The sequence below is a fragment of the Narcine bancroftii genome, chromosome 2 (assembly GCF_036971445.1).
Source record: "Narcine bancroftii isolate sNarBan1 chromosome 2, sNarBan1.hap1, whole genome shotgun sequence".
Taxonomy (NCBI): domain Eukaryota; kingdom Metazoa; phylum Chordata; class Chondrichthyes; order Torpediniformes; family Narcinidae; genus Narcine; species Narcine bancroftii.
Genome location: NC_091470.1, coordinates 12,713,289 through 12,736,886, shown reverse-complemented (window position 1 = coordinate 12,736,886; position 23,598 = coordinate 12,713,289). Strand labels below are relative to the sequence as shown.

The 23,598-nt window shown below is 43.2% G+C and overlaps 1 protein-coding gene across 5 annotated transcripts in view; it reads left to right on the top strand.

Annotated features, from left to right (window-relative positions):
* Positions 1 to 23,598, top strand: part of pomt2 (protein-O-mannosyltransferase 2) — a 220,156-nt gene that overhangs the window by 60,461 nt on the left and 136,097 nt on the right. For all 5 annotated transcript variants that reach the window (XM_069915874.1, XM_069915873.1, XM_069915876.1 and 2 more), the window contains exon 6: positions 23,116 to 23,275. In XM_069915874.1, coding sequence (XP_069771975.1) covers positions 23,116 to 23,275 — 160 coding nt within the window. The remainder of the gene's footprint in view (positions 1 to 23,115; positions 23,276 to 23,598) is intronic.

The window sequence follows — 23,598 nt, the reverse complement described above, 5'->3', positions numbered from 1 at the left end:
GTCCTTCTATTTTACCTTCTTCTTTCCTTTGAAATTCTTGGCCTTCTTCCTCCTCTTCTTCTGTGTCTGTATCTATGTCTGTGTCATCTTCTTCTCTTCTCTGTATCTGTTTATCTTCATCCTTCTCTGGTGAGCTGCTTCGTATCCTTGCTGGGCCTCCAGCTGCTGTGTCTCCTGCTGTTGGGCCTCCCGCTGCAGGCCGACCCGCTGCTGGGCCTCCTGCCACAGGTCTTGCCCCTGCCGGTTGCCCTGTTGCCGCTCACCCTCTTCCAGCCCTTCATTCTTACTTTCCTCAGCCAAACGGCCCGATACTGGACATCTCTCAGCTGGCCGCTCCTGAGTCCCCCTTCCGCTGGTGTTAACCCTTTCTTTTACTTGCGCAATGCGCATGCGCAGTTGTGCACCTCTTCTTGGCTCTGAGAGCCATTTTTGAAGTCCGCTGGTCGGGAGGACCGCTCCTCTGGGGACTCACCAAATCGGAGATGGAGCTCCTCTCCATGGTGGCTTTCTGCTCTGACATAGAAACATAGAAGATAGGAGCAGGAGTAGGTCATTCGACCCTTCGAGCCTGCTCCGCCATTCAACGAGATCATGGCTGATCTTAAAGTTCAGTACCCCGTCCCCGCCTTCTCTCCGTAACCTTTAATACCCTTATACAGGTAAGGCTTTCTTCTACAGTGATTTTTCTTCCCTTTTCTCTGTTATTCTTTTTCTCTTTTGGGTGCCATCTTCTGTCTCTTCTCTGTAACTTTCTTTATCTTTCTCTTCCTGTATTTTATATGTTTTTTCAAACTTTATTTTTCTTTTCTCTGGAGAAAAACCACTCCTCCATCACGTGACTCCCCCAAAACAATATTTTTTAAGAGTGAAATCTCTGACTCTAAATAATAAAGTGAACCTTTCCCTTTATGAAAAGCACACTATGTCCCTGCCCTGACAGTGATGTATATGTAGAGCCCTGAATGCCCTCAAAATTTCTCAAGGAAGAAGAACCCCTCCCTTTGGTGTCATTTTTTGTTACTCCTTTCCAGGGGCCATTCTCCCCCTTTGATCGGAGTCTCCAACCTGCTGTCACATTTCCAAGTTTTTTTTTCTTTTACTGAGCTCTCCGTGAGCATTTCTATACCTTTTTAAACAATAAATACAAGACGGTTTAATAAAAATAAAAAGAACAACTTTTATTACTTTTATTTAGTTCTATTATAAATATTTTCACAATCTTCTCCATCGGCAACCTTCATTTTTTATATAAACTTGGCAGAGAATCTTCCACCTCATTCTTGGTCTTGTAAAATCGCCAGTACCTTCTGCTACATCGACCCTCAAAATCACGGGACATATCATTGAATATTTCAAGTTTTTAGCACATTGTTGTCTTTTCACATCATCAAATTCTTTCTTTGTTTAATCAAGGTTGGGCTAAAGGGTTGAAAAAAGAATATCTTTTCAGGATCAACCATTATTCTGCTTAATCATATCCTGCTCCCAGAATTATCTCCCATTCTCGGTAGCTTAAAAGTCTCACCAGAACTGGCCTGGGTTTCTGATCGCCAGCCCTTCTGGGTCCGAGTGTTCGTTGTCCTCTCGCGATGTGCAGTTTTTCTCCAAATTTGTCTTCTTCCAACACTTGTAGGATCCATTTTTGAAAAGTCCGATAATTCAGACATTATTTCATGAACTAAAGTTCTTCATGTGGTCCATTTTGTCAAGCAGTCCTTGTTTATCTGAGTCCCATTCTTGTTTTTTTCCAAAGCCTCAAGGCTTTCATGCATTTTTGTCAATTCAGACTCTGCTCAACCTATTCTCTCCTTTATTTCCGTAATTTTCTCAGTCATATCGCTTATCACCGTTTCAACGCATATTCTCCATTTTTTCCCAGGATGATGCTCAATTTTTGACCCGACTCCCCAGTTTTATCTGGCTCTGCCAGTCCTATCGCCATTTTTGTCCTGTTCCCTTTCGGACTTTCACTCGATGTTTCCAGTTGAATAGGAGCTTCTTCAGTCTGTTCTCGGCTGTCTTGACTTCTTTGTGCTAGTTTTATCCATTTTTGATGAAGAAAATCTTCATTTTCAAGTTTGACCATCTATTTAGTACTCTTCACGGAGAGCTCAACCAAAACGTGTCTGTCTAAGTCCTTTGCATTGCCAGGCACACTGTCTACCTGTGACGCCACTTTCAGGGAATTATGTATCTGTATTCCTAGATCCCTCTGTTCTACCCCACTCCTCAGTGCCCGATGTTTACCGTGTTCGTCCTTTCTTGGTTTGTCCTTCTAAAATGCAACACCTCACACTTGTTTGCATTAAATTCCATCTGCCATTTTGCAGCCCATTTTTTTTCAGCTGGTCTAGTTCTCTCTGGAAACTTTGAAAACCTTCTTGCTGTCCACTGTACCCTTGTGTCATATGCAAACTTTCTGATCCAGTTTACCACATTATCATACAGGCCTTTGACATAGTTGACAAAGAGCAATGAACCCAGTGTTTAAAGTGGAGCTGTGGTAAAAAGGATCAACATGATTAAATTCTGAGGCAGACTTGATGGGCTGAATAACCTATTTCTGTTCTTATGTTTAATGGTCTGATGATCCCTGAGGCTCACCATCAGTCACAGGCGTCCATTTAGAGGCAATCAACTCTAATTCTCCTCTTCACCTGCAAAGACGCTATTTAATCCAATACATCTTAACATGTGGCTAAAAAGATGGTGCAAGAGGGAGGGCTTCCGATTGTTAGATCATTGGGCTCTCTTCCAGAGAAGGTGGGACCTGTTCCAGCGGGATAGTTTCCACTTGAACTGGAAGGGGACTAACATCCTTGTGGGTAGTTTTGCTAGTGTTGCTTTGGGGAGTTTAAACTAGATTTGCAGGGGGAGGGGAACCAGAGTGTTAGAGCAGATGGTAAGGTGGAGGTTGATGAGAAACATGCAAGGACTGTATGTAAAGACAGAGTTGTCTAGGAAAGGAGTATCGTCAGGAAGGCAGATGAGCTTAGAGGGAGGATTGCTACGTGGGATTATGACATTATTGCTATTAGTGAGACTTGGTTGCAGGAGGGGCAGGATTGACAGCTCAATGTTCCAGGGTTCTGTTGTTTCAGACAGGATAGAGGGCAAGGGAGGAAAGGAGGAAGTGTGGCATTACTAATCAGGGAAAATATCACTGCTGTGTATGGACAGCACTGAGGACTCGTCTACAGAGGTCATATGGGTGGATCTGAGGAACAGGAAGGGCATAAGCATGATAATAGGGCTGTATGACAGACCACTCAATAGTCCGAGAGTATTGGAGCACCAAATCTGTAGGGAGATTAGATTTTAACTTTCCGCAGATAGACTGGGACTTTCATACAGTAAAAGGACTGGATGGGTTGGAGTATGTCAAATTTGTAGAGGAAAGTTTTCTACATCAATATCTAGAGGTACCACGAGAAAAGATTCAATACTTGATCTTCTTTTGGGGAACCAGGCAGGTCAGGTGGCTGAAGTATGTACAGGTGAGCATTTTGAGTCCAGTGACCATAATGTCATTAGTTTCAAGTTAATTATGGAGAAGGATGGGTCTGGTCCTTGAGTTGAGGTTCTGAATTGAGAAAGGCCAGTTTTGAGGAAATGAGGAAGAATCTCGGAAGAGTCAATTGGAAGAAGTTATTTTCTGGCGAGGATTCATCCAGCAGGGGAAAGACCTTCAAGTAGAATGTTGAGAGTGCAGAGATTTCATGTTCCTACCAGGAATAAGGGCAAAGTTAACAAACGTAGGGAACCTTGATTTTCAAGGGATATTGGAGAGCTGGCTAAGAAAAGGAGGGGGTGGGGGGGGGTGGGGTATATATGCGGTATAGACAACAAGGAAGAAATGAGCTACTTACAGAGTATAGAAAATGTAAGAGAATGCTTAAGAAGGAAATTAGGAAGGCAAAGAGAAGACACAAAGGTTCTTTGGCAGTTAATGGGAAGGAAAATCCAAAAGGTTTCTACAAGTATATTAAAAGTAAAAGGATAGTAAGAGACAAAATTGGATCCCTAGAAAATCAGAATGGTCAACTATGTGTGAGGCCTCGCGAAATGGGGGAGATCTTGAACAGTTTTTGGATCGGTATTTATGCAGGAAACTGGCAGAGTGAATAAGGATGGAAGGGAAACAAATAGAAGTGTCATGGAACATATGGAGTTTAAGGAGCAGGAGGGGCTTGCTGCTTAGCAACGAATAAAAGTGGACAAATCCTCTGGTCTGGATATGATATTCCCCCACACCTTGAGGGAGAAAAGAGCTGAAATTGCAGGGCCCCTGACAGATATATTCAAAATGTCCTTAGTCATGGGGAGGTGCCAGAGGTTTGGAGGGTTGCTCATGTCCCGCTGTTTGAGAAGGCCTCCAAAGGTAATCCAGGCAATTATTAGGCCAGTGAGCCTGACGTCAGTAGTATGTAAACTATTTGAAGGATTTCTGAGAGATTGGAGATATAGATAATTGGGCTGTCCACAGCTGATTAAGGACAGTCAGCATGGATTTGTGTTGGTAGGTTATGTTTAACAAATCTTGTAGAGTTTTTTGGGGAAGTTACCAGGAAGGTGGATGAGGGAAAGGCTGTGGATGTTGTCTGTATGGAATTTAGTAAGGCCTTTGACAAGGTTCCACGAGAGGTTGGTTCAGAAGGTTAGGACGCTAGGTTATACATAGAGAGGTTGCAAACTGGATTCAAAATTGGCTTGGTGGAAGAAAGCAAGAGTGGTGGTGGATGGTGGCTTCTCAGACTGGAGGTCTGTGTCGAGTGATGTGCCTCAGGGATCTGTGTTGGGACCATTATTGTTTGATATCTATATAAATGACCTAGATGATAACGTGGTGAATTGGATCAGCAAGTTTGCTGATGACTCAAAGATAGGGGGCGCCATGAACTGTGAGGAAGATTTTCAAAGCTTGCAGAGGGATCTGGATAAACTGGGAGACTGAGCCAGTAAATGGATAATGGAATTTAATGCAGATAAATGTGAGGTGTTGCACTTTGGAAGAGCAAATCGGGGTAGGATGTACACAGTAAGGTAGAGGGAGCGCAGAGAAGATCTACTGAAATGTTGCCTGATTTGCAGTATCTAGAATACAGAGAAAGATTGAGTAGACTGGGTCTTTATTCATTGGAGCGTATAACATTGAGGGGGGATCTGATAGAGGTCTATAAAATTATGAGGGGAAAAGATGTGAATAGGGTCTTCCCCTTGAGGATAGGAGAGATTGGAATGAGGGGTCATAAGTTAAGGTTTAGGGGGCAAAATTAGAAGTAATGCAAGAGGAAGCTTCTTCACTCAGAGAGTGGTGGCTGAGTGGAATGACCTGGTAGAGGTGGTTGCAGCTGAGTCCGTTTTGTCATTTAAGAGGAGGTTGGATTGAGTGCATGGATGTGAGGGGGTTGGAGGGTTATGGGCAGGGAGCAGGTAGGTGGTACGAGTGGAGTTTCACTTAAATTGGTGCGGACTAGAAGGGCCGATATGGCCTCTTTCCGTACTGTGATTGTCATATGTATATAGTAACTGGTAGGCCACTGAGGAGTGCAGAGGAGCAAAGAGATCTGGGAATACAGTTACATTGATCCCTGAAGGTGGCTTCGCAAGTGGACAGGGTTGTAAAAGCATTTGGCATCTTGGCCTTTATAAATCAAAGTATTGAGTATAGAAGTTGGGATGTTATGCTGAAGTTATTAAAGTTTTTGGTGAGACCACACTTAGAATATTGTGTGCAGTTCTGTTCGCCCAGCAACAGGAAAGATATCAATAGGGTTGAAAGAGTGCAGAGAAAATTAACTAAACTGTTGCTGGGTCTTCTGAAGTTGAGTTTACCAGGAAAGATTAAACAGGTTACTGAGGAAAGAGCAGAGGCTCTGACAGTGATTTTTCAAATGTCAGTAGAGATGTGCATATTGCACATGGTTCCTTTGTTTAAAAAGGGTTAGAGGAACCAGCCTAGCAATTATGGACCTGTAAGTCTGACGTCTATGGTAGGTAAGTTAATGGAAAGTAGAGATAATATATATATATAAGTATCTGGAGAGACAAGGCCTGATCAGGAACACTCAACGTGGGTTTGTGCATGGAAGGTCATGTTTGACTAATCTTGTTGAATTTTTTGAAGAGGTGACTAGGAATGTTGAGGGTAGAGCAGTTGATATTCTTATGGACTTCAGTAAGGCCTTCGATAAGGTTCCGCATGGAAGGTTAGTTAGGAAGGTTCAGTCATTGGGTATTAACTTTGAGATACTCAAATGGATTCAACAGTGGCTGGAACAGAGATACCAGAGAGACGTAGTGGATAACTATTTGTCAGGCTGGAGGCCGTTTACAAGCGCTGTGCCTCAGGGATTTGTATTGGATTCTTTGCTGTTTGTCATATACATTAATGATCTGGATGATGAGGTGGTCAATTGGATTAGTAAATATGCAGATGATACTAAAATAGGTGGAATTATGGATCATGAAGAAGGTTTACAAAGATTGCAGGAGGTTTTGGACGCTTAGAAGAGTGGGCTGAAAGCTGGCAGATGGAGTTTAATGCTGAGAAGTGTGAGGTGCTTCATTTTGGAAGGAATAATCAGAACAGGAGGTACATAGTAAATGGGAGGGGATTGAGGAATGGAGTGGAGCAGAAAGATCTAGGAATAACGGTGCATCGTTCCCTAAAGGTAGAATCTCATGTGGACAGGGTGGTGAAGAAGGCTTTTAGTATGTTGGCCTTTATAAATCAAAGCATTGGGAGGTGAGGTTGAGACTGTTTAAGGCACTAGTGAGGCCAAATTTGGAATACTGTGTGCAGTCCTGATCACCAAACTTTAGGAAAGATATCAACAAGGTAGAGAGAGTGCAGAGAAGATTTATGAAAATGTTACCTGGGTTTCAGAATCTAGATTACAAAGAAAGATTGAGCAAATTAGGTCTTTATATTTTGGAGCATAGAAGGTTGAGGGGGGATTTGATAGAGGTATTTAAGATTATGAGGGGGATAGAGTTGATGTGGATAGGCTTTTTCCCTTGAGGGTAGGAGAGATTGAAACAAAAGGTCATGAGTAAAGAGTTAAGGGGCAAAGGTTTAGAAGTAACATGAGGGGGAACTTCTTCACTCAGAGAGTGGTGGCTGTGTGGAATGAGCTTCCAGGAGAAGTAGTGGTGGCAGGATCCATTTTGTCATTCAAGGAAAAATTGGGTTGATATTTGGATGGGAAAGGAATGGAGGGTTATAGGCAGGGTTCAGGTAGGTGGGACTACAGGAGAGTACTTGGTTCAGTGCAGACAAGAAGGGCTGACTGAGATGGCCTGTTTCTGTGCTGTAATTGTTAGATGGTTATAGAACGAAGAAGGATGAGGGGAGACTTGATAGAGGTTTATAAAATTATGAGGGATATCGAAAGAGTAGATATGGATAGTATGTTTCCACTTGGATTAGAGAGATAAATATGAGAGGTCATAGCTTTAGACTGAATCGGGGGCGGTATAAGGGGAACATTAGGGAAATGATTTTCACTCGGAGAGTGGTAGGAGTGTGGAATGAGCTGCCATCTGATGTAGTGAATGCAAATTCAATCTTGAGTTTTAAAAATAAATTGGATAAATACCTGGATAGGAGAGGTCTGGAGTGTTACGGAATGAGAGCAGGTCATTGGGACTAACTAGTTTTATTGTCTGTATAGACCAAAAGAGTCGAATGGCCTGTTTCTGTGCTGTAACTTTGTGACCAATGTTCCATGTGGGACCTTGTCTAAGGCCTTATTAAGGTTAGAACATAGGACACTTTAGCACAGTACAGACCCTTCTGCCCTTGATTTTGTGCAGACCCATGTATCCCTTCCTACCCTGTAACCCTCTATTTTTATTTCATCCATGTGTCTATCTGAGAGAATCTTAATTGTCCCTAATGTTTCAGCCTCTAGCATCATATCCGCAAGGCATTCCAGGCAACTGCAACTCTATGTAAAAAGCGTACCCTTGATGTCTCCCCTAAACTTCCCTTCCTTAAATTTGTACACATGTCCTTTGGTGTTTGCTGATCTTGCCTTGGGAAACAGGTGCTGGCTGTCCACCCTATCTATGCCTCTCAAAATCTTGTAGACCTCTATCAAGTCTCCTCTCTTCATTCTACGCTCCAGAGAAAAGTCCCAGCTCTGCTAACCTTGCCTCATAAGACCTGTTTCCCAATCCAGACAACATCCTGGTAAATCTCCTCTGCACCCTCTCCATAGCTTCCACTTCCTTCCTATAATGAGATAACTAGAACTGAACACAATACTCTAAATGTGGTTTTACCAAGAGCTCCTGGATCAAGACGAAGGAAAGAGCTAAAATTGAATTTAGAAGATATTAAAAGAATAAAATGAAAGAATAAATCCCCTACTAGAAGAAGATGGGAAGAAAGAACTCCAATCAACAGAAAATGGCATCCAGCCCGCCTTGACAACAGTGAGATGGCGCGGGAAGCGCTGAATGTGGCGGGCTCATAAGCCTGAAGGCGGCGGCAGCAATCTGACATGGGGTGAGACCCCAACACTTGCTCAGCAGAGGAGCAGCGGGAGAAATCAGCGACTGCAAGAAAACCAGCGGTGGGCCAGTGGAGGGGCTGAGACAGAGTCAGCCCCCTTGAGGAGTATGGCAGGAAGCAGAAGTGCGGACTCAGAGCTCAGCAAAAGGTCAGGGAATAGCAAGGGGAGGCGCGGGAGACCTCGGTCCTGTGACGGAGGTGCAGATGAACACCTCAGCATGCTCGTCTCATAACGAGGGCAGAAGTAACCCCCCGAGCAACGAGCTCCGACGGGCAATAGAATAGGAAGGGGGAACGCGGGAAGCAGCAACCCCGAGATAGAGAACACAGCAGGCTCACCTGGAAAGTTGGGATTTGTGTGGAGGCTGGTGTCATCGAAGGGGAGGATAGCATCGAGCTACACGAGGTGGCCAAGATGGCAGCGTCAAGAAGCAGAGGGGGCTAGGAGCCCTCATTGTGGACAATTTTAGAGGCGATGGATAAGATGGAAAAGAGATTCTCATTGGACTTGGACAGGAAAACGAGCCAGTTAAATGTTTAGTTGGACATATGTCATTCAATGCTTTACAAGGGAGGATAATAGAATTAGAACAGGAAATAATGAGGACAGGATAGGGCAATTGAAAAATGAAGCTGCTGCGTGGGGGGTGGAAAGGGGGCGCTTATGGAAAAGAATTGATATTCTTGAAAATTATAGCTGGTGGAACATCCTTAAATTAGTGGGATTAAAGGAAGGAATGGAGGGGAGAAACCCCATAGCCTTCTTTAAATGCTAGCTTCTGGAGACTTTGGGGAAGGAAAGCTTGGGGGAATCAAAAGGGCCCACTGGTCCTTCTTCACGCGCCTGGGCCCTGGACAAAGGCCACGCTCGGTGTTGGTGGAGCTACTGCGCCACCAAGACCAAGAAAAGATTTTAAAAGCAGCAGTTACCTGGCCAAAAACAAAGGAGGCCCTTTGGAGCTGGAGGGGAATAGGTTTTTTTAAAAATCCTGGTATCAGTGGGACTTTCCTGCATCAAAGGAAGGAATTGGAACCACTGAAAAGGGCAGCAAAGCAAAAGGGGTATAACTGTAATCAGATACCCGGCAAACTTGAAAATAGTAATGCCTGGAGGAGAGAGGAAATCTTTCTCAGACCCAAAAGAAACTCAAAGGTTTGTCAAACAACTTGCAATATGTAACAATCAGCAATAGGAACAATGCTCATGAAATAATGATAGTAAAACGTGTAAATAAATGGGTGTAGAAGTGGGAAGGGGAAGAAATGTAACTAGGAGAATGGTCCTGGAGACATGGGGAGGGTGGGTGGAGAGGAGAGGGAAGTAATGGGGTGTGAAAGGCACAACCTTTAATATAGATGGGGGGGGGTGACAGCGTGGGGGATTCAGTCACCAGTGGAGGGAGAAGGGAAGATCTGCAAAGGGATGGAGAGGGAGAATGTATTTGGGGATGGGAAATAGTTTTAATGGCGGTTGTTGTATGAAATTGGGGTTTGTTGTAGTATGTTGTGTTACTTTTGTTTATTTTCATTTTTTTTCATTTGTTCAAATTTTTCTCTTATCTGACCTCTTTGGGTTCGTGGTCCTTGTTTTTGTTTTATCTTCCCAGGGTTTGTCATGGGCCCAGTGGGCTGGAGCAGATGGCTGAAAGAAGAAGGTTGGACGAATGATAGACCTTGGTCAGTGGAGGTAGGGGGGAAACACAAGCCAAGAATCCATGAGGCAGTGGCTAAAAGTACATTAGTTTTAACATTAATGGCTTGAATGGGAGGGTGAAGAGAAAAAGAGTCTTGGCAAACATTTAAAACAAGGGATATGGATCTAGCCTTTCTCGAAGAAACATATTTAACGGAGCGGGAAACCAAAAACTAAAAAGGGAATGGGTGGGCCAGGTAATAGCCTCCTCATTCAGCTCAAATGCAAGGGAGGGGGGTGGTGGCAATTCTGATAGGGAAGAGTGTTCCAGTGAGAGTGCAGAATGTGATCACAGACGTAACAGGAAGGTTTGTCAGATGTATTCAGAATCCTGGACGTTAGTAAACTTGTATGTCCCCAACAGAGGGAGCGGGTAACATTCTGGTTGGAGAAGATTTTAATTGTTGTCTGGATCCTGTCTTAGATAAGTCAACAAAGGAAATAACCAAACAAAGGTGGTGAGGGCTACCATTGATGGAATGAAGGAGCTAAACTTGATAGACATGTGGAGGTGGAAGCATCTGAGGGAGAGGGATTATTCCTTCTACTCAAAACAACATGACTTCTACTCCAGAATAGAGCTTTTCTTGGCTTCAGCCTATATAGAGGGTAGAATCATGGAGGCTGTGTGCACTGCTAGACTTACCTCAGGTCATTTACCCCTGACATTAACAATAGAAATGCCAGAGAAACAGGATTCAGCATACGGATGGCATCTTAATGTATTGCTGTTAAAGGAGCTGGAGTTTTGTAGTTTCATAAGAGCGCAGGTAGACATATTCTGCGAGGCCAACTGTACCTCCAATCCAGATAAATTCTTCCTATGGTGCACCCTCAAAACATATTTAAGAGATTAAATAATTTGATAGACCAAAACAGTAAAAAAAAAATGAAGGAGGTGGACGAATTAGAATAGGAAATTACTTGTCAAGAAAAAGATTTCCAAAAATCAGATTCAGATGATCATTACGGGGCTCTTACAATAAAAAACTGAAATACAATACATGCCTAATGTACAGTATGGAAAAGGCCATAATGTGGTCAAAACAAAAATACTATGAATTGGGAGAGAGAGTCCACAAAGTCTTTTCCTGGCAGTTGAGGACAGAACAGGCCTCAAGGATGATCAATGTGGTACAAACTGGGAATAGCAGGATCTCGCATAAACCAAAATAAATTACTGAGACCTTCATGGAATTCTGTGAGGGTTTATATAAATCAGGATTGACAGGGAGGTCTGATAAAGCCAGTGAGTTCCTGTCTAAATTAGAGTTACCAAATTTAGAGCCAGAAAAACAAGAAGGCCTAGATCTTCCCTTTATGAAAGAAGAGTTAGGGAAAGCATTGAACTTGCTGCAGACCAACACATCTCCAGAGAGGATGAGTTTCTACCTGAATTTTATACGGAATTTAAGGATTTATTGATGCCTCTCGATATGGAGGTGGTGGACCAGGCAATGGAGACCCAGACCCTCCCAAAATCTTTTTTGACAGCAATCACTACAATAATCCTTAAAAAAGACAAAGATCCGCTAGCGCCATCTTCTTAGAGACTCTTTTCAGATTATAAGCTGCTTGCCAAAGCCCTGGCAAATAAATTGGCAAAACATCTGCTGAAACTAATAAATAAAGATCAAGTGGGCTTTGTGCAAAAAAAAGACAGGCAGTGGATAACATTGGCAGACTGAGTATAATGTATCTGGCACAAACCAGAAACAAGAGGGGTCTGGCTATGGCCCTGGATGCAGAAAAGACATTCGATAGACTGGAGTGGGATTTTTTAATTCAAAGTGCTGGAAAAGTTGGGGTTAGGGCCAACTTTTATAAATTGGATAAGGATGATTTACCATGCGCAATAGACTAAAGTTGTGACCAAAGGACAGATTTCTCCAGCTTTCCCACTGACAAGATCAAGTAGACAAGGGTACCCGCTATCTCCAACCCTGTTTGTACTGACCATGGAGCCACTAGCCAAAGCCATTCGCCAGGATTCAGACATCAAGGGTTTTAGAGCAAGCCAGGAAGAACATAAAATTAATTTATTTGCCGATGACGTATGGACATATCTGAAAGACCCAGCAAACTCATTGTCCAAGCTGTGCTCTACTATGGAGAACTATGGGGAGATCTCTGGCTAAAAAGTCAATTGGGACAAGAGTGAAACCATGCCACTTAATGATGGGGATTACATTCAATACCAATAAAACAGTTATTTAAAGAGGCCACAAAATGGGATTAACTAGGAGTCAAAATAGACAACTTAAATAATTTATATAAACTAAATTATACCCCTTGGGAGAATTGAGGAGGACTTAAATAGTTAGATGTCCCTGCCATAACATTAGTGGGCAGGGTCAACTGTGTCAAAATGAATGTGTTGCCTACACTTCACTCTACCTTTTCCAGATACTGCCCATGGCATTGCTCTGGGGATTCTTCCAAAATTTGCTCTCATGATTAAGAATATTTTTATGGAATGGAAAGGTAGCCAGGGTCTCTGGGATTAGTGTCTGGGTGGATTATGATTGCCAGACTTCAAGAAATACGATTGGGCAGCCCAGTTGAGATACATCGCCTCACTCTTTGAAGGGGGAGATGTACCATCCTGGGCACAAATTGATCTGCACGTGGTGGGTGAGAAGGTAGCAGAGGACTTTATAAATGAGATGCTGAATTCTTATCTGGGAAAACAGGGAATCCTATACTAAAACAAATTACCTTCATCTTGAATAAAATTAGCCAATATGTGGGAATCAAAGTGGGGCTGTCCCCAAAAACACACCAGACTCCAAATAGATTAAAACCATTGATGGTAGGTAAAAAGATCCTGGACACCTGGCGTCGTAATGGCATCAGGATCATAGAGCACTGTTACGAGTGGGGGAAAATTAGGTCCAACTATGCAGTGACATAGAGGCCATTATTTGAAAGGGGAACACCCGGAAGTTCATCTCGGCAATGTTTTTCTTGCTCCAAGTGAAAGGACCTAAATGAGGCCTTCATAAATCAAGGCAGAGGTGGGAGTCAGACGTAGAAATAACAATTGATGAGCAATGCTGGTATAATACAACTTTCTACACCAGCTGTTCCTGACGCCGCAAAAATTGAACAGATTTAAACCAGAATTGTCAGACCAATGCTTTAGATGTGTCATTGGGACAGGAACCTTTATGCATGCAACCTGGACATGTGCCAAGGTGACACCCTTCTGGGTGGAACTGGGACAAGTCCTAGAAAAAAATTATAGGTAAAAAATTCTCATAGGATCTAGAATCGTTCCTGTTGGGAAACCTAATGGACATAAGACTTGCAATGAACCTGAGATTCAAAGTAGTGGCGAGGGTCTTGTAAGGGTGATCTAAAAGCTCCCCAAGGAAAAGAGAATAAAGGATAGATACAAGAAGATCCCCTAAAATAAAATTACCCCAAAAAGAGGGAAGACAGAGTGAGAAGAGAAAGGAAAAAGATGGGAAAAAGAACGAAGAGACAAGACAGAGGAAGAGACTCACCACGTGTTGGAGGTGGAGAAACTGACCCGGAGCCTAGCAGGACATCAGCAGCAGTGGCAGGGCCACGGAGCCCCAAAGGGAATGGGACTTGCCCAGTATGGAGAGACAGGATGACCCTGAAAAGGTTGGATCTCGAGGGGGCCAGGGGAAGGACGAGAGTGCTGTGGAAGATGTGGAAGGCTGAGGTCGTGGGGGCCCCGCTGAGGAGGAGCTGACGGTGACAAGGGCAATGACAGGAATGCTGTTGGGCGCCGACAGTTCGGGGACTGAGGTCAGAAAAAGAACCAAGGAGAAGTGGACAGAGACGCCGGTGGTGACGGGAACGCGGTTGCCCACCGGAGAGTTGGTACCTAAGGTTGGGGGAGCCAAGTTGAGGTGGAGTCGGCGGCAGAGAAAAAGATCCTGCGGGCTGGAAGAAAAAGTAAAGTTGAATGCAAGGGCTTACCTGGTAAGGTCGCTCCAACCGGCGGATGCGAAGGAGTTGGGTCCGAGACATTACCATATAACTGTTTACAGCGCGGAAACAGACCATTGTTGGCCCTTTGAGTCCGCACTGGTTCATTTGAACAACTCCACTAACTCAACCCTCCCGCTCTCCGCCCATAACCCTCCAACCCCTTCACCTCCATGTACACATTCAATCTTCTCTTAAATGACAGAAGGGACCCTGCTGCAACTATCTCCTTTAGAAGATCATTCCATTCTGCCACCACTCTCTGAATGAAAAAGCATCCTCTAACATTTCTCCTAAAGGTTTGCCCCCTTACGCTTAACTCATGCCCTCTTGTTCCAACCTCCCCTGTCCTCAGGCGAAAGAGTCTGTTTATGTCTATCCCTTTCATAATTTTAAATACCTTTATCAAGTCTCCTCTCGGCCATCTATGTTCCAATGAATAAAATCCCTGTCTCCTTAATCTCTCCCTGTAATCCAGATGCTGCAAGATAGGCAACATCCTTGTAAATCTTCTCTGCACCCTCTCCGCCTTATCTATACCCATTCTATAATTTGGAGACCAGAACTGAGCACAGTACTCCAAACCTGGCCTCACCAATGCCTTAAACTGCCGCAGCATCACTTCCCAGCTCCTATACTCTATAGTATGATTTATGAAGGCCAGCGTACCATATGCCTTCTTAACCACCCTGTCTACAATGGGAATTCTCCTTCAATGAACTCTGTACCATAACCCTCAGTTCCCTCTGTTCCTCTGCAAACCTTAGTGCCCTCCCCTTAACTGCATATGTCCTATTCTGGTTATTTTTACTGAAATGCAGCACCTTTGTACTTGTTTACATTGAATTCCATCTGCCATCTTTCAGCCCACTCTTCCAAATAAACCAAATATTTCTGTAATCAAAGAAAATCTTCCACCCCCCTCCTCCAAATCATTAATATAAATGATAAACAACAAGGGACCCAGCACCGATCCCTGAGGCACCCTGCTTGTCACAGTCTTCAATCCTGACCGAGAGTTGTCCACCATGACTCTTTTCTGTCTATCTTCCAGCCATCTCTGAACCCATGTCACAATCTCTCTACTAACTCCAAGTGACTGAACTTTCCTTATTAACCTTCCATGCAGAACCTTATCAAAAGCCTTACTAAAATCCAAATAGATCACATCAACCGCCCTACCTTCATCCGATTTTTTCGTCATCTCCTCAAAAAACTCAACAAGGTTCGTCAAACATGACTTTCCCTTTACAAACCCATGCTGGGTGCCCCTAATTAATCCTTGCCTATCCAGATATGCGTATATACTATCTCGAATAATACCCTCCGTAACCTTCCCCTCCACCGGTCAAACTTAACTGACCGATAATTACTTGGCCTACATCATTTTTTAAACAACGGAACTACATTCAAGGCATTCAAAGTGTCAGGCCTGGAGGACACCAGGTGCAGCGCAGCCAGGGGAAATTTGGCGGGAAAATAGTACAGAGCAGTAAGGAGAAGGTTAGAAAGCAAACAAAGAAAGTTTGTAGTAAGTATTTGAATATGGATGGGCAGGTGATAGAGAAGGGAAATGCTCTGGAAGAAGATGAAGGGCAATTGGCAGGAAAAGTAAATAATGTTGTTCTTAAAGATGAGGGAAAATAGGGATTAAAAATTGGGAAATCTCTGAAATTCATATATTTTAATGCCAGGAGTATTGTAAAAAAGGTGGATGAGCTGAAGGTGTGGATTGATACTTGGAAGTATGATGTGGTAGCGATTAGTGAGACATGGTTGCAGGAGGGATGTGATTGGCAGCTGAATATCCCTGGGTTTCGTTGTTTTAGGTGTGGTAGAGTCGGAGGGGCAAGAGGAGGTGGGGTTGCATTGCTTGTCAGGGAAAATATTACAGCGATGCCTAGGAAGGATAGATTAGAGGGCACATCCACGGAGGCTATTTGGGTGGAACTGAGGAGTAGGAAAGTAAGGTTACATTTGTAGGGGTGTGTTATAGACCACCCGGAGGGGACCGAGACCTAGAGGAGCAAATCTGTAGGGAGATAGTAGATATTTGTGATAAGCACAGGGTTGTAATTATGGGAGATTTTAATTTTCCACATATAGATTGGGAAACACATTCTGTGAAAGGACTGGATGGGTTAGAGTTTGTGAAATGTGTGCAAGTTAGTTTTTTACAACAATATGTAGAGGTGCCGACCAGAGAAGGAGCAGTGTTAGATCTACTGTTGGCAAATGGGATGGGTCAAGTGACGGAGGTTAGTGTTGGCAAGCACTTCGGGGCCAGTGATCATAATGCCATCAGCTTCAATGTCATTATGGAAAGACAGAAGTCAGGGCCAAGGGTTGAGGTTTTTGATTGGGGAAAAGCTAGATTTGAGGAGATGCGAAAGGACTTGCAGGGTGTGCATTGGGACAATTTGTTTTATGGGCAGGATGTAGTAGAGAGATGGAAGTCTTTTAAAGATCAGATTTTGAGAGTGCAAAAGCTTTATGTTCCTGTTAGGTTAAAAGGAGGGGCAAAAGGTTTGAGAGAGCCGTGGTTTTCAAGGAATATTGGAAACTTGGTTCGAAGAAAAAGGGAGGCGTACATTAGATTTTAGAAGCATGGAGTTAAGGAGATGTTTGAAAGATACATTGAATGTAAGAGGAATCTTAAGAGAGGAATTAGGAAAGCTAAAAGAAGTTACGAGAAAACTATGGCAAGCAGGGTGAAAACTAATCCAAAAGAGTTCTACAAATATGTTAATGGTAAGAGGAAAGCTAGAGACAAAATTGGTCCCTTAGAAAATCAGAGCGGAAAACTGTGTGTGGAGCCTAGAGAAATGGGGGAGATATTGAACAGTTTCTTTTCTTCGGTATTCACTAAGGAGAAGGATATTGGGAGATGTGAGATAAAAAAAGCAAATTGGGTAAATATGGGGAATATAGAGATTACAAAGGGTGTAGTTTTAAGGCTTTTGAAGAATATAAAGGTGGATAAGTCTCCGGGACCAGACGGGATCTTCCCCAGGACATTGAGAGAAGTGAGGGAGGAAATAGCAGAGGCTCTGGCGGTAATTTTCCAAATGTCATTAGATATGGGGATAGTGCCGGAGGATTGGCGCATTGCGCATGTGGTTCCGTTATTTAAAAAGGGTTCAAGGAGGAAGCCTGGCAACTATCGGCCTGTAAGTTTGACGTCTGTGGTAGGTAAATTAATGGAGAAAATTCTTAGAGATAGTACTTATAAACATCTGGATAGACAGGGTCTGATCAGGAGCACTTAACATGGATTTGTGGGAGGAAGGTCATGTTTGACCAATCTGATTGAATTTTTTGAAGAGGTGATTAGGAATGTGGATGAGGGTAGTGCAGTGGATGTTGTCTATATGGACTTCAGTAAGGCCTTCGATAAGGTACCACATGGAAGGTTAGTTAGGAAGGTGCAGTTTTTAGGTATAAATTTTAAGATAGTCAAATGGATTGAACATTGGCTGAAAGGGAGAGGCCAGAGAGTGGTAGTGGATAATTGTCTGTCAGGTTGGAGGCCGGTGACCAGTGGTGTGCCTCAGGGATCTGTATTGGGCCCATTGTTGTCCGTTATATACATTAATGATCTAGATGATGGGGTGGTGAATTGGATTAGTAAATATGCAGACGATACTAAGGTGGAATAGTGGATAATGAAGAAGGTTTTCAAGGATTGCAGAGGGATTTGGGCTGCTTAGAAAAGTGGGCTGAAAAATGGCAGATGGAATTTAATGCTGATAAGTGTGAGGTGCTTCATTTTGGTAAGAAGAATCAGAATAGGACATACGTGGTAAATGGGAGAGCATTGAGGAATACAGAAGAGCAGAAAGATTTAGGAGTAACGGTACATCGTTCCCTGAAGGTAGAAACTCACGTGAATAGGGTGGTGAAGAAGGCTTTTAGTATGCTGGCCTTTATCAATCATTGCATGGAATATAGGAGTTGGGAGGTGATGTTGAGATTGTATAAGACGTTGGTGCGGCCTAATTTGGAGTTCTGTGTGCAGTTCTGGTCGCCTAATTATAGGAAGGATATAAACAGAGTGGAGAGAGTGCAGAGAAGGTTTACCAGAATGTTACCTGGGTTTAAGCATCTAGAGTATAGGGAGAGATTGAACAGATTAGGTCTTTATTCTTTGGAGCGTAGAAGGTTGAGAGGGGATTTGATAGAAGTATTTAAGATTATGAAAGGGATAGACAGAGTGGATGTGGATAGACTATTTCCGTTAAGAGGAGGAAAGATTAAAACAAGAAGACATGAGTTAAGAATTAAGGGGCAGAGGTTTAGCGGTAACATGAGGGGGAACTTCTTTACTCAGAGAGTGGTAGCCGTGTGGAATGATCTTCCGGGAGAAATAGTGGCGGTGGAGTCAATTGTATTATTTAAGAAAAGGTTGGACAGGTATATGGATGAGAAGAAGATGGAGGGTTATGGGCATTGTGCAGGGAGGTGGGACTAGAAAGGGGTGTTTGGTTCGGTGCGGACTAGAAGGGCCTAATGGCCTGTTTCCGTGCTGTAATTGTTATGTTATGTTAAAATAGCGTGGCAGGATATCCTGGAGACTGAAAGTGAGGGGGAGGAAGAAGAGGAAGAGGGAGTAAAAGAAGGACATTACAGGGGCAGTGGGCCTGATGCCCTTTGCCCGTGAGTTACTGGAGGCCATTGGCCAGATAAAAAGATCTTTGAAAACACTGGTGGCAGGGCAGGGGGAAATCAAAGAAAGGCTGGAAAACCTGACAGGAAGGGTTTGGGAAATGGAAGAGAGAATTGAGAGAGTGGAAGAAAGATTGGATTAAAAGAGAGAATGAAATGGATACATGGGAAAGGGATGGGGTAAAGATGTGGGAGAAGATAGATCCTTTAGTAGACATCAGCAGGAGAAACAGGGTTAAAATTGTTGGGGGGAAGGAGGGGAGAGACATGGTGGAGTTCCTGAAAAGTGGATCCCTGATCCACTTTGGAGGGAACAAATTGGAAAGAATCTAAGATTGGCCCACTTGTCTCTCAACTCCACTCCCCCCCCCCCATGGTAAGACATCTTCACTACCAGAATAGAGAGGATTTTATTGGCGACGGTGGTGGGTGGGGTGGAGTGGGGGGGAAGTTCGGTGGAATATGAGAGGGAGAAGGTTTTATCATAGGTGCAGCACTGTTGAAATGCAGAAGGAAATTTTACCTGGTTAAAAAAACCTTAAACAAAAAGGTATTGAGTTTCCCCTCCTTCACCTGGCAGCGATGAAGGTAGTAAGGGCGGGAGGGGAAAGAAAGTTTTTAAGGATCCAAGGGAGGCAATGGAGTTTGTAAGAATCCTGGCACCACTTTGGGATTTAATGTAAATAAGGGGGAAAGGGTATTAGGGGAAAGATGGACTGTAAATATTATAATTGTGAGGAATACAAGAGAGCTATGTATTTTTTTCATAGGTAATGTTTAAAGATTAATGTATATTAGAAGTAAGAATGAATTCGGGGAGCTCAAGGAAAGGGAGGGAGATAAAAGTGATAGACGGGTGCATTGGGCACATCTCAAAATGGCAGGGGCATTGGCACCAAGAGCTTGGTTATTGGTGCCTTGGGAGGGTAAAGATAAATGGTGGGGGGAGAGGAGGGGGGAAATACATGGGGTGTTTTTTGTTTTGCTATCGTGGTAATTTAATTGATGGTACTTTCAGTTGTATGAGGGTGGGGGGTGGAAATAAACACAGACTCTTACATGAATGTTAAAAAAGATTATAATGTTTGTTTGATGAGTCTATGGAAATTAAAATATTAAAAAAGGACATAATGAACCTGTTCAAATTTCAAGTCCAATTTGTAATGATCACATTGGCCGTGGCCAGGAAGTGCATAGTGGTTACCTAGAAATCTGACTCCTGCCTGAGCATTACTCACTGGGACACAGAAATGCAAAGCTGTGTTCCCCTGGAGAAAATTACTTATAACTTAAGAAAAAAAAAACACTTTTTTGAAAATTTGGCAACCATACGATTATAGTGTGGACCATCACACCTCGCCACTCTGCCTTCCCCATCTATCCCTCAGTCGGTGGGGGTGGGAGGGGGGTTCCATCCCATTCCAACCAGGAAAAGTCAAGAGAAGAAAACAGCCTGAGCACTGGCCACTGAATCGTGACAAACCCTTCAAACCCTGATGTGTCTTATTCCTCTGTTGTGAGTATCTTGAATATTGTGTGTAACTGTGGTTAGTTAAGTGTTAAGAGGGGGACGATAAGAGCTTGATTTCTGTATAAAATGGACAATTCCAAATTGTAGTCAGTGCTGATAATGTTAACGTTGACACTGATAATGTTTTTGAAAATCACCAACAAAATATTCAAACAAAAGTATGGTCTTACCAAAGTTCATGCACTTAACGTCGACAGCCTTTCATCAACTTTCCTGGTCATCTCATAATTCAAGAGGATTGGATAAACATGGCCTATCATTCAAAAGCCATATTGACTATCTCTTATCAGTCCCTGTCAATCCAAATACTTGTATATCTGATCTCTCAGAATACCTTCCAATAACTTGAGGCATTGATTTGATTGTGTGGATGGCTAGAGACATTTTCCCAGGTGTTTGAACAGTGGTGATGTAAGAGGCTTGTTTTTTAGCAGTTGGTGGTGATTGGTGGTGTTGTGGACCGTGAAGTAGATTACCGTAGATTAAAAGGTGATTTAGGAAGGCTGGAGGTGTGGGCTGAGAAATGGCTGATGGAATTTAGTACAGATAAATGTGAGGTGCTGCATTTTGGAAAGGCAAATTTAAATAGGTCATATACATTGAATGGTAGACAATTGAGGAGTGCAGAGCAACAAAGGGATTTAGGAGTGATGGTAAATAGTACCCTCAAGGCTGATACTCAGGTAGATGGTGTGGTGAAGAAGGCATCTGGAATGTTGGCCTTCATAAATCGGAGTATTGAATTCAAGAGTAGGGAGGTTATGATGAAATTGTACAAGACATTGGTGAGGCCAAATTTGGAGTACTGTGTACAGTTTTGGTCACCAAATTATAGGAAAGATGTAAACAAAATAGAGAGAGTGCAGAGAAGGTTCACGAGAATGTTGACAGGATTTCAGGGTCTGAGTTACAGGGAAAGGTTGTGCAAACTGGGGCTTTTTTCTATGGAGTGTAGAAGAATGAGGGGGGACTTGATAGAGGTGTTTAAGATTTTAAAAGGGACAGACAGAGTAAATGTGGATAGGCTTTTTCAATTAAGAAAGGGGGAGATTCAAACTAGAGGACATGGTTTAAGATTGAAGGGGGAAAATTATAAGGGGAACATGAGGGGAAATTTCTTTACGCAGAGGGTGGTGGGGATGTGGAATGAGCTTCCGACAGACGTGGTCGAGGCGGGATCATTGGTTACATTTAAGGAAAGACTGGATCGTTACATGGATAGGAGGGGACTAGAGGGGTATGGACCGGGTGCTGGTCAGTGGGACTAGGAGGGTGGGGATTTGCTACGGCATGGACTAGTAGGGCCGAACTGGCCTGTTCTGTGCTGTAAGTGGTTATATGGTTATATAATGCACTGCCTGCAACAGCAGTGGAGACAGGTACAATTGGATCTTCTTAGAGAGTATTAGATAAGTACTTTGTACTTAGAAAAATAGAGGGTTATGCTGTTATACAGTTGTTGGAGTAAGTTATTAGGTCGGAACAACACTGTGGACCAAAGGGTCTGTACTATGCTGTGGATTTGTATGTTCTATGATCTTACTTGCCCACCACTGACGTCAGGCTCACCGGCCTACAATTTCACAGTTTATTCTTAAAGCCTGTTCCAAGCAATCAAACAACATTAACTATCCTCCAATCCTCTGGCACCTCACCCTTGGGTAAGAATGCTTTAAATATCACTGCCAGAGCCCTGCAATTTCTGTGCTAGCTTCTCTGAAGGTCTGAGGTAATATCTTATTGGGTCCATCCTGATTTGACTGAAGACTACAGGCATCTCCTTCCCTGTAATCTACATCTGTTCCATTTCCACACTTTGTTTACCTCACCTCTACACACTCTGTGTCTGTCTCCTGATACAAAAAATTTAGTTAAGGGGAGAGATTAGCTGGATTGTGTTTGCTTTCCTAGGAGCAGAGAAGGCTGGGTGGGTTATCTGATTGAGGTTTGCAGAAATTATGAGGCATACTGGTGTACACAGTCAAAATATTTTCCCCAAGGCTATTTTAAGATTACCAGAACTAGAGGCTAGAGTGAGGAAGGGTGAGTTGTGATTTAATAGAAGTCTACAAGATTATGAGAGACATAGATTAGGTGAATAGACAGCACCTTTTTCCCAGGGTGGGAGTAGCAAACACCAGAGGACATCTGTAAAAAGTGAAGGAAGGAAAGTTTAAGGGGTATGTTTTTTTTTTACAGAGAGTTCTGGGTGCCTGGAATGCATTGCCAGGGGTGATGGTAGGGGCTGGAACAATAGTGCCATTAAAAGACTTTGACAGGAACAAGGATGAAGAAAACATTGAGGATTATGAGGTCTACAAGGATTGGTGTGACATTGTGGGCCGAATGGCCTGTACTGTGCCATGTTCTAAGGCACTGGTAGCAAGAACAGGAGGGTATTGGTTCAGGTTAGAAGAAAGAATTTTTAAAGGGAATATATGGGGAAAGTTATTTTTACAAGTTATCTGTAGCTCCCTATCAGAGGGGGGTACAGTCTTTTATGCAAGCAATTGGCATTATTGTTGATGGGCAAAATGGTCTGAGTGGGCCTGAGTGAACGCTGAGTCTTCCTTTGTCAATGGCATCACCACTTGGCCACTTTCTTGCCCATTCTCAGTCTCTCTTTATCCCTTTGTGCACCCTTGCACACACCCACTTCCCCCCAGCTTCCTATTATCAACAAATTTAGCCAAGTATTGGAACAATGCCCAATTCCATAATTGCTCTTTATTCTTTTTCAAGGCCTTTCTCTGCATCTTGGTGGCAGTGGTTGATATTGACGGGGGTTAACATCGCTGGAGCCCTTGGGGTAAAATTTGTTGGAATCTTTGTGACCCTCCTCATTGGAATTAACACTGCCTGCAACCTCTGGCATCTTCTTGGAGATGTTGACATTTCTCTAGTAAGTGGGTATTCATTCAGAAGCATCTAAATGCAAATAATCTGCATGTTATTGATGAAAAGATTCTGAGCTATTTCCTTTGACTAAATTTCAGTGCATTATTTAATATTTCAAGTGGTGAATATCTTAGATGAAGACTCAAATTCTTTTGATACTGCGTGTTGCAGATGAAGTCATAGGATTAATACAAAAGAATACCGACTGGTTGGTGTGGGCAAGTTGGCTTGAATGGTTTGTTTCCAAATTTCATGATTCTATGGTACTGTGCTCTCGGACATTAGCCTGTATGTTACTGGCAAAAAAATAGATCTGTTGTGTCTTGC